The 11199-nt window shown below is 50.1% G+C and overlaps 1 protein-coding gene across 12 annotated transcripts in view; it reads left to right on the forward strand.

The window, feature by feature from the left end:
- The window catches only part of MCF2L (MCF.2 cell line derived transforming sequence like), a 183953-nt gene extending 173230 nt beyond the window's left edge, over positions 1–10723 (forward strand). For 4 of the 12 annotated variants that reach the window (XM_090258627.1, XM_090258630.1, XM_090258628.1 and 1 more), the window contains 9 exons: positions 459–537; positions 716–782; positions 1629–1747; positions 2059–2151; positions 3178–3252; positions 6747–6868; positions 8411–8523; positions 8605–8708; positions 8841–10723. In XM_090258627.1, coding sequence (XP_090114753.1) covers positions 459–537; positions 716–782; positions 1629–1747; positions 2059–2151; positions 3178–3252; positions 6747–6868; positions 8411–8523; positions 8605–8708; positions 8841–8926 — 858 coding nt within the window. In that variant the 3' untranslated portion in view covers positions 8927–10723. The remainder of the gene's footprint in view (positions 1–458; positions 538–715; positions 783–1628; positions 1748–2058; positions 2152–3177; positions 3253–6746; positions 6869–8410; positions 8524–8604; positions 8709–8840) is intronic. The other 8 variants (XM_090258633.1, XM_090258637.1, XM_090258635.1 and 5 more) reach the window with 3 other exon arrangements.
- The last annotated feature ends 476 nt before the right edge of the window (positions 10724–11199 follow it).

Raw genomic sequence — 11199 nt, forward strand, 5'->3', positions numbered from 1 at the left:
TGCACTGGGGTGGTTCAGAGCCCTGGCCAAGGTGCATGCTCTTCATGGTCTCCCTCCCCCTGGAAGTTTAGGCTCTACCTTTGAGCTGTCAGACTCTGGCTACACTCCTCACCTACAACGGCACCAGAGCCACTTCCCAGAGAAACCAGGAGCAGTTTATGCCGCAGGATCTTCCCACTGAGTCAGCCATCGGCGGCTGTGCAAACAGACTGGCTGGCTGTCAGCCCATTGGCTGGTGTTGCGGTGCCCTGGGCCCTGCTGGGTCATGCCCTTGCCTGTGGGGCAACATCCCAAAGCAAGGGAATGTGCCGCCGTTGACTCCTTTGTCCTTCCTCACATATGGTGCTCTTATTACCTATTTCTAAGATTGTCCTTGGAAGCTTCCAGAGTAAAATATCATAGCAGGTGTGTTAGGAAATGAGAGTCCTTACCTCCTGTCATTTCTTTTGGGGGAACAGGCACCAACCCCTGAGATTAAGGCCGCGTGGGTGAATGAGATTCGGAAAGTGCTGACCAGCCAGCTGCAGGCTTGTCGAGGTAAGACTGTCTGCGGCTATCACTTTCTCCCAGCTTTTGCTCCAGGGGCAGTTTTAGGTGAGTTCAAAGGCAATCTCACAATTCTTAGCTATCGGAGATAACGTAGCATTTAGCAGTAACTACACTGGGTTCAAGTTCTTGAGCCATGTGTGAGCAGTGTGTTTGTTTTCTCCCGCAGAAGCCAGCCAGCACAGGGTCCTGGAGCAGTCCCAGAGCTTGCCCCTGCCCGCGTTGTCCCACACGAGGTGAGGAACACGGGCACCTGAAACACCACCACCATGTAGGAAGAGTCCCAAGTAGGAATTCGCACAAGCTACAGACTTTACTTGGCCCTTGTCACCTGACTCTTGGTTATGGGATTCCTTTGCATTTGCCCAGCGCCCCCTGGAGTGCTTCTCCTCTGCAATCACAGGCTGGTGGGTTAGTCCCAGTGGGCCAGCTTCAAAGTCATGTGTCTCTGGCCCCACTCCCAGTCAGAAGCCAGTCCCTCACAGTTCTCTCCTTTCTTTCTGTCTGTGGGTTGGTTGTTTCCCATGACAATAGGCATATGACGTGGCTGTTCAGGTAATAGTTCATTGCTAGCATTTTAGTGACAGTAGCCCCTCAGACAGGGAGCACTGGGTACTAGAGGCTTAGAGCCACAACTCACAGATGCGAGACACATTTCAGACACCAGCCTTCACGATGGCTTTTGTCAAACCCTTTCTGCCCTTATTTTTGTTATTTTATACATTCACTTATTTTTTCTTTTACATTATTGTTCTTGTTTCTTATATAAGCTACCTCTGAGCATTTCCAGAACAGGATATGATCTAAGTGAATAATTCATAGAACAGTGGTTTCAAAAGAACAACACCCCTCCCCACTCCAAACAAAACCACCTCCTGCTCAGTGACTAGGAAGGTGGTTTTGTCCTCATTCTGTTCCATTTGGGCTTACCCTGGAAATGCTTGGCCGCTCTGCAGTGGTAGGACATGTACTTTAAAGACTGGATAGGAATTCAGTCTGGATGCCTCAAATCCGCAAAGAGAGTTTTCAAAACCTAACCAGGTAACATACTCTTTCTTTTTCAATGTGTCTGATGTTGTTAGTCCTTCGAAAGGGAATACAAGAAATGTCAAAAAGCTGGAAGAAAGAAAAACTGACCCTCTAAGCCTGGAAGGATACGTGAGCTCAACAACATTGCCAAAACCCCCCGAGAAAGGCAGAGGTGGGTGTCTGTGGTGACTGAGCCCAGGTATACTGGGGGCTGCATCCCAGGTGTCCAGTAGTGGGTGTATCAGGGATGCGTGGCCTCCTTTGGGCCCTAAGAAGCATTTGGAAGGAGTTCATGGTTCCCAAACCACCCTGTACTGAGCACTGGATCCTCTCAGATGACCCCTCCTCCTCACGGACATAGGCACCCAAGTCTGGCAAACCCAGCCCCAGAAATGAGCCCCTGCTGGACCTGGCATGTGCCCTCCCCAGAGCCCCCCTGGGATGTAGACACCCTGTGCACTGTCCCTCTCTCTTCCTTTGTAGATGATACAGTCACTAGCTCTACCTCAGAAAGCTCTGCGCTTTCCAAGAAGCGCTTTACTCTGCAGGGCTTTGCTAACCTCAAAGGTCAGAAAGGTAAAAGGCACCCACCTATAATCGTTTTCTGGACATGTCCCTTGCCAAGGTGGCATGTCTGTCATCCATTTGTGTGGTGATCATTTGTGAGGGTGTTCTCAGGAAGGGCATCTGCCTGCTTCATCGTAAGTGCAGCCATTCAGAAGCATTTTTCCACTGATTCCCTTTTTCTACTGACACGGCTGGGTCTGTTATACATGTAGCCAAAGTTCTCTTTGGGGGGCCTTTTCTTTGAAAAGGTGGAAGGGAACTTTTCTGAGGAAGGCTTGCTCAGAAACCTCTTGTGTTTTGCTTTTTTGGTCCAGCTCCTCCCACAATACCCTCCCCTTTTCTTTCTTTTTCCTGTCAGTCCCTATGGGCAGTGACCTTTTGATTACTCTCCACTGCCAGAAGCTGCAGTGCTGGTGTTAGCTACCTCCAGGGGCCTTTGCTGGTGCACAGGGCAGACCAAGAGGCTCTCCGAAGGAGATCTCTAACAGTTTGACCACCTTTGCGTGCTCCTTGACAGTGAACTCTATGGGAGGGCCCCACAGGACCGTGGGTATGAAGAGCCAAGGTTGTCCCGGTTCTTTTCGTTGGTCCAGACGCTGGTCCAAAAAAATTAGAGAGGTTTTTTGCCCCCAAAATTTATAAAATACTTTTAAGTTGGCCTCAAACTAAAAAAAAGAAAGAAAAAAGAAAAAAGTATGAATTTTGGGGCTGTATACTTTGCTAAGTATGGAAAGTTTGTGCAGAGTTGAGAAAGTGTACCTAGAGACAGCCCATGATGATGCCGAATGCTAGAATCGCTGCACACAGGTCTCAGCTCTTCCTATTCCTCGGCTCCCCCTTCACCTGCAGGACCCCTCGGCCAGCTGAGCTTTGTTCCCAGGAAGCTGCTTTTGGAATCAGTGACAATTAGCCTTTCGATGTTTATGCCCCATCCCAGCACGATGCAGTGTTTCTCATGGCCTCTCAGTGCTCTGCATGCAAGTCCTCACTCTCTCTTCTCTCCTGTTATATTTTTGCTTCTTCCTCCTTCTGCAGCTTCTCCCACCAGTCCTGACAAAAAAGCTAAGCGACATGAAGTTAAGAGCGATCCAACACCTTTTGGTTTACGAGGTAGAGTGGCTCAACCTTCTGGACATAGTCTGCCATCCATTTTCCCGTCCAGTTAGGGACACTGTCTGTCTTGCCATTACATGTCATCTAGAATGTAAAACGAGATAGGTCTCTGCTGGCCAGAAGCAAACTCATGGTTTTGTTAGAAAGCATGATGCTTTGGCCACAGATACTGTGGTGACGTCACGCTTCTCGGTTGAACTCCTCACACCAGTTCTGCCCAGAACCTACAGAACCACCCGCTGGCCACTAGTTAGAGGCTGCTGACACCTGGCTGGTGTTTGGGTTGGGTTGGACTTTATTACTCAGTGGCTTTATAGACTGCAAGGCACCCCTGTCCACAGGCCCCTACAGCACCAGCCATCCCTGCTTTACTAGTTTATCCCAACACTCTTTGGTGGAAGCACAGAACATGGCAGCTACAGGATCCCATCAGACCTCTCATTCCATGCGGAGACGACCAATCACATAGACAGATGGGGTCAAGCTCTATTTTGGAAATCGGGCTTCTCCTTTCTTGCCCTCTCATATTCGGAGGGTAGAGTCCCCCACCCCTGCCACCCAGGGAAGCCCAGAGAGTTTCCTGGTCCAAAGAGCATTTCACTTTGTGCCTCTTCCTGAGTTTTGCAAACAATTGTGAAGGTTTGCGAGGGGTGTAGACTGAACCAGAACCCCCTTACACACTGCCAGAGACCACCCAGAGGACATCCATGGCCCACTCTGGCCTCAAACCATGTTCTGCTTCCTGGCGACCCAGGCTGCAACCCTCATGCCTTCCCCAGACATGACAGTTCAGAGGCCAGGGGCTTGCTGATCCTCTCCCACAGCCTTCACATGGGTGATGCCCAGATTGCCTCAGGTGCTTGGGGATAAAAGTCATTCCCCTCCTGGGAAGGGCTATTTTTGTCCCTTACACATTTTCTACTAAAGACCTGAGGCCTCTCCCCTGTTGTCTCTCCCTGGCCCCGGAGGATGGCATGGGGCAGTAGTGAATGGGCCTTGAGCGCATACATCCCAGTGCAGCTGCTTTTACTGCTTTTTAGCCACATTTTGTCCTCTCTGCAAGCTCGTCTCTTTATCCTTAAAATGAAGACAAGGCCACCTTCTGTGGTCACAGTAGATGTGTGTGGAAGTCCTGAGCACTGCCTGGGGCTCATGGCCAGTCCTCCTCCTCCTCCTCCTCCTCACCCCCATCATCATTGATCATCTCTGTCTGCAGAAGGTGACAATGAACTTCCTGGCTGGCCCTCTTGCAAAAGTGCTTCCTGAAAATCTTCATCAGCCATTGTACTCAATATCGATAATAAGGACTGTTTTACAGGAAGTAGAGATGACCATATTAATAGTCACCTTCGCCCAATGTCCTCCTGCAAAATCCCTAACACCCTATGTAGATCAAAGAGGGATGCTGCCCTGATCTGTGGTTGTTACACTGACCAATGATACCATTTTCTTGCCCCACACTTGGGGCCTCAGGCACACTCGGGTCTCAGAATTTTCTGCCTACTCCTTTGTCACCGTTTTAAGGCACAGATGCTATTGGAGCCTATTAAAGAGGTTCACCAGAGGCTCCCGGGCAGAGATGGGTGTAACTACAGGCCTAGATGCTGCTGTGTGCTTAGAAAACCTGCCTCTCTCCGCAGGCACCAGAGGGCAGAGTTGTTCATCACATAGACATGACCGTGCTGATCTCTAGAGTGAAGGTTTATGTAAGGTCTCTTGACCAAGAAGCACTGCCTTCTCTGCCCATAGCAGTCTTCATGTTCCTGGCCTCACGGGCTCAGGCAGCTACTGTTTTGTCAGAAACCCCACCATATCTATCGGTGGTGGGTGAGAGTGGGGGAGATGTTTGTAGCCAGGATATCGGCACTGTGACCCTCTTAGTGTCCCCTGTCCAGTGCTCTGTTCAGCTTTCCACACTGTATGACAAGTCCAGATGTTCCTGAAGCAGGCGAGGGTGGGTGGTTTGTAGCTGGAAACTCACAGTCCCCAATTCATGCGCAGACATGAGCCTCGTAGGGACATGAGCAGGGCCATGCTCAACACCTCCCTTTGCCCCAGTGCCTGGCCCCAAGTAGGCAAAGTTCAGAGGCTCTCCTGGCCTGCTGGGGTGTTTGGAGGAGCTCCCAGGGCTGCTGGCATCTGCTGCCTTCTTTGGCTCTGAGGATATAGGCAGACACATGCTTTCTTCCTGGGGCTCACTGTTCTGCTGGCTGATGGGGAACTCTGGGTCCCAGCTCCCTTTTCTAGGAAGGCAAAGATGGCTTTTCATTGCCTCTTTAACAAAAGGTTTTCATTGCCAAGCTTAAACATTCTCAGCCTTGGGAACTGGCCCATTGGACAGCTTGCCCCTTTGCAGCCCTGACTTTGTAAAGGGGAGCATGCATTTGTACTTGGCTTACTGTGGTTCCTTCACACCCAGCACCCTCTCTTTCTTAGGGAAAAGCATGCTTCCAACCGCCACCAATGTAACTTGGAACTGGGTGTGCCCAAGCCCAGATCTGATAAGCGGTCTGCTTATTTCCCACATTTACTTGTGTCCTGTTGAAATGCTGTTTAACACCATATGGTGGCTGTGATCAAATACCAGAGGAGAATGGCTTCAGCTTGGTGCTTTATTACTGGCATTTATTCAGAATCAAGAATTCATCACCTCCTATCTCCTCACAACTTACTTGCATCCCCCCACCCCCAATGGGAATTGCAGTTGCTTCTCTTTGGGGGTACATGGCAGTAGAGATGCTAATGAAGAAATATATGTATTTTATAAAGTGTAAAAGGAAAGCTTCCTTCCCCTTGTTTTCTGGGATGGTTAGCACTCATGCAGGCTCTCCCTGCAGCCTGAAGGCTCGGGCTGGGATCCCAGCTTTGCCTCCACAGCCTGCAGAAGCTCAGACACATGATAGTGTCAGTCCCAGTAGGATCGCAAACCCCTTACCTCACATGTCGAGCTAGGAGTGCTGTTGGTGAGCCTCAGCCATTCGTGGAAGGAGCTCTTGGGCCCAATCTGATGGGTGTTGAGTGATACAAGCATTCGCTGAAAACACCTTCCCTTCCACATGTTGGCTCCAACAGAGACGGGTGGCAGTGTCTCCAGCTAGTGGTCTTTCAAGGCCTCTGTGCTCCTCTGGGACTGGGATCAGCAGGCTGGAGGCCAGGTGGGGAGTGGCCCTCCTCCTCTGGGAAGCCACAGGGCCTGCTGGAGAAGTACACAGCTATCCAGGGTGGAGCTGGCAGCTCATTTCTTTCCCGTGATTGGTCCAGCAATGGAAGCAGGTCCTCTGGACCCATCGCCCTGGACTATTTGCACAGTGGAAGCGAATATGGCAGGCATTTCGGAAATCAGCAGGGTGCCCTGCAGTCTTTATGAGCTCCTGGGAAGAGAGAGGGCAGGCACATGGGTGGCACATTCGAGTGTTGCAGGTAGTTTGTAGATCACTTTCAGACAGGCTTGTTCCTGAGGGCGGTCCTCATGGAGCCTGCTTCTCCCTCAGGTTGGAACAAAACGTCTCACCCATCAGAGGCCCCCGAGGACAACGATGGCTGGTCGAGTGCCGAGGAGCCAATTAACTCCTCAGATGCAGAGGAAGAAGGCGGAGTGGGCCCCGGGAAGCTGGTAATCTTGGCTCCCCCCTGGGCGTGAGGGTCTGCAGTTCCCATGGCCACTGGGAGGGACTTGTAGGTGCCAGGGCCCCTGTGGCCCTGCGTCCCCACACCTCTGTTAGTTCACCGTCATCAGACCACCACACAAGGAGGCTGTCCTTCAGAGGAAACCATGCACACCGATTTGCCCTTCAGAAAAGTGGAATGCTCCCATAAGCTTCCTTATAGCTATGTATGGAACTGTCTCATTTTTAAGAGAATAATACTGTCTTAAGGTTTTACATTCTAAACAAGGTTCTGTTTTAACTTGAGCAACAAGAGAAATCATTCACGTATTAAGTCCTTAGAGACAGGATTACACCGACAGGTGTCTGTCTACTGCACACTCAGTGCTGTCCTGCTCCTAGCACCTGGGTTATCACAGCAAACAAAGCCTCCCAAAGTCTGGAGGGGCAGACACAGTGAATTGATGAAACAGGGAGCCTTGGCATGGTCAGGGCGACCTTGCCCTAGAAGGCCTGAAGGTGAGAAGAGCCACACATGGGTACACAGGGGACACAGAGGAGCCTGGGATTTGGGGGTCCCAGCAGGGGAAAAGTGAGGCTGGCTGGCAGGGGAGCGTGGGGCAGAAGGTGGGCTCTGGAGGCCGGGCGGTCTCTGATGGGGGTCTGCATGCTGTTCTCAGTATAGCAGGAGTACAGGATTTTGGCTGCTCCAGGCCAGTTAGGGGATAGTGCCGGTCATCCTGAGAAGGCATGGCAGCTCCAATGAGGATAAAGGACTCTCACCCCCAATCTCCCAGCTTCCAAACCCTGCAGCCCTGTAGTCCCATCCTGCAGTTTAACCACGTGTTGTCATGTATTGTCTTATTGCCAGCTGAGGCTTGAGTTCCCCTCATGCTCCATCAGAACAGCTTCCTGTCCCCGGGGCCCACATCCTCTACAGAGCATCGTCCACAAACGTGTGTTGAGCATCTACTGTGCAAGGCACTGTTCTAGGTACTGAAGACAAAACAGGGCACAAAATAGACAACAATCTCCTCAATAGGGAGGCAAAACCATAATAATAATAAAGTAAAATAAATAGCATTTAGGTGAGGATGGCTGCCATTTTAGAAAGGAAGCCAAGAAGGGAAGAGCATTCCAGGAAGAAGGAACAGCAGGTGCAAAGATCCTGGGACCAAGGGCTCTGTTTGGAGTACTTGAGGCCTGCTCGGTGTGGCAGGAGCAGAGGGAGCAGCAGAGCAAGGACAACCACCAGGAACAAGCCGAGGGCACTTTGTAGGTCAGTAGGGTTTGTTTGTTTGTTTTTAGCATGGTCACAATATGGGACCCACCATCTTTTACAACTAGGAGACCTTCCCAATTTAAGGCAGTCATTACACCAGAAGCTCCGCAAATGGCAGGGTCCTCACAAAGTACTTGTGTCCTCCTCTTATCACTGGACACTTCAAAGCCCATTCAGATGGGACCTTGCCTGTTGCTGTATAGTCACCAAGGCCTGCGTTCCGTGCCTCGGGGCAAAAGCAGAGGGTTTTATGTGCCTTTCTCCACAGGTTCCGGGGAAGTACACCATTGTGGTGGACGATGAGAAGGGAGGCCCCAACACACTTGCTGTGAGAAGCGGAGACATGGTGGAGGTGGTTCAGGAGGGCGACGAGGGCCTTTGGTAAGATGCCCCACAGTGTCTGACCCTCAAGTCCTCTGGGCCCCTGGGCTGGAGCCACTGACCAGCCCGCACCCCCTACAGGTATGTCAGGAACCTGACCTCCAGCAAGGAGGGCTGGGTGTCAGCCAGCAGCCTGTCCCTGCTCCTCGGCAAGTCCAGCTCGGCACAGTGCTTGAGCAGCTCAGGTAAGAACCCCCGTTCCACGCTGACCGTGCCCTGAGCCCCCCGGGTTTCACCGCCTTGAGCCTATGTAACAAGAAAGGGGCTTGAGCGCACATGTATGGAGCCGAAGCCGTTCTCACCTGGTTTTCCCACAGAGTCCAGCGCAGGGTCCGCTCTGCTGAGCAACTCCTCCAGCTGCAGCGAGAGCTGCGGCGGCCCCCTCTCTGACCTGCAGGGGTAACACCGGCCAGGCCCCAAATGCAGGAGACCAGCCTGCGCACCTCTAAGTTTTCCTTTGCTTGGGCTTGCCTAGTTTGGTGAGGGGACGGTGCTCTAAGACGCCCTGGGAGAGGAAGACCCTGACGAGACCGGAACAACAAGCTGCCTGCTGCCCACCGAACTTCATGGTGCAGGACATGGGGGCATTCAGAGGAACGGTTCCGGAAGTCTGCCCTCCGGCCTCCATGCCATGATTCCCTCCCAGGGCACAGAAACCGGTTCCCATGGGAAGACCAGCACACCAAGCTTCCTTGGAAAATCTGAATGGACAGAGAATGGCTGCAGGCCAACAGACCACCTGTGCAGAGGGCTCTGAGAGGGGCCGTCCCTTCCAGCTTCTGCCAGGCAGCCGGGAGGAGCTGGTCCCAACCGCTCTGCTTTGGTTTCTGACATTTCCGGTCTGGTGCTTTCTGCAGGAATGTGCACACTGTGGGACTGCTTCCAAAAGAAGTGACGGATTCACTGACTTGACAGCTTGAAGAGAGAGGGGGTGGGGGGACTATTTTGTCTTCTACAAGTTTTTTTTAAAGCAGGGATTAATCCCATGGCCATTTTTTTGTGGTACTTTGGCCTCTAATCTTTACCAAGAATCACTATGTTTACATGAAATGACAATTTGATACCGCATTTGATATAAAACTATTTTTTTGTTACTGGGGTTTACATTGCAGCACGTTGTATATACCACTGAATGATTGGGGGACTCTCTCGTGGAAATTGACAGCACTCTCCGAAGCCCACCTGCTGACAGGTGAATGAAAACACTTCCTTTGATAAAGTCAGACAGCATTTCTACAAATGAAAGCAGTTAGAAACCAAGAAAGTTCCTTTACCTGTGTAGTTCATTTTCAAAAGAAAAGTCAAACTATAATTTAAAATACTAACCTTCTTTTCTACAGAAAAGTGAGGACTCTTGATTTTTTTTAACAAGCTTCACTGAATTAGGATTTTTTATTGTTTTTAAAGAATACACGAAGATGCAGTTTTTGCAGGGTATCACCTGAACCAATGATGTTATATGTAGCTCCGTGAAAACCCGAGCTCAGCTCACCTCTGCATTCTTCCCCACTTCCCCACCTACCCGTGCAGTGAACTCAGCCTGCGCATACTGTATAGAACCACCCTAACTACAGGAATCTAAAGGTGCAGAGTTTATTTTATTCCAATCAAAGCAGAACTGGAAAGAAAACTTCTGTTTTACCTTTTTTTTGTGTCTCAGAAACAAATTCTGTTCTTTGGCAAACATTCTGTATGCGGTTGGGGCAAATATTTTTATATGTGTGTATATATGTTGATGTGTGTACATATGTATCCAATGTAAGGGACGTATTTATAGCCTCCATGCTGCTGGCAACGTGTCACTTTACAGCCCTTCCTGAGCCCCAGGCGCTGCTGTAGCCGAGGCCAGCAGGCTCCTTCCCCGCCACCACATTCAAGGCCATCCGTGCCAGCCAGACCTCTCTGAAGTGTGGTAATAAAACAAAACACGTGCAAGACTTGGCAGCTTTTTTTCTGGTGTATAAGTTATTTGAAAAATAATGTGTCTCATAACTTAATTAATATATTGATTGTTCAGACACCATTCCTGCCATCTCAGCCTGGGATTGTCCACCTTTTTTTGTGATCTCTTCCTCTAAAGGCACTTTAAAACCTCATGTTTCAGTCACTGTTCCCCCTCCCCCCTGCTGATGTAAACAAAACTTAAAAATCAGAATTCTTTATTGTATGGATGAAGTTTGAATAAATATCAGCAACTCTTGCTGTCTGCCTTCATCTGTAAAGGCACAGAGTTCCTTATGTCGTGAGCTCACAGCACTGCGGTGTCTTGTTTTGCTCATCTGCTCACAGAATGGCAGGCACGTGTTACACAGAAGTAAGGCAGGCAGTGAGCATGGCCTAGATACTTTCATACACTTTACTTTGTCAAAAAGCAGTGAAAATAGAATAACAACAAGCTTATGTGTGTCAACAATGTAAAGGTAGCAAAAGAAAGGAATTGCCATGCCAGAACAAGAACACAACTGACAACTTTTAAACCAGGAAGGAGTAGAAGAAAGAAGGGCTGTGGATCCAGTAGAAGAAGAGTCGGGTGTGTGTGTGGGGGGGAAATCATGATGAACAGGAGCGCAGAAGGTGATGGAAGAAGAAAGTCCAAATATTTCTCAGTCACAACAGATGTTAATTATGTTAAACTGACCGATGGAAAGAGTATCACATTGAATGTAACAACTGTTA

The sequence above is a fragment of the Furipterus horrens genome, unplaced genomic scaffold (genome assembly GCF_987537825.1).
Source record: "Furipterus horrens unplaced genomic scaffold, mFurHor1.1.pri manual_scaffold_12, whole genome shotgun sequence".
NCBI lineage: Eukaryota > Metazoa > Chordata > Mammalia > Chiroptera > Furipteridae > Furipterus > Furipterus horrens.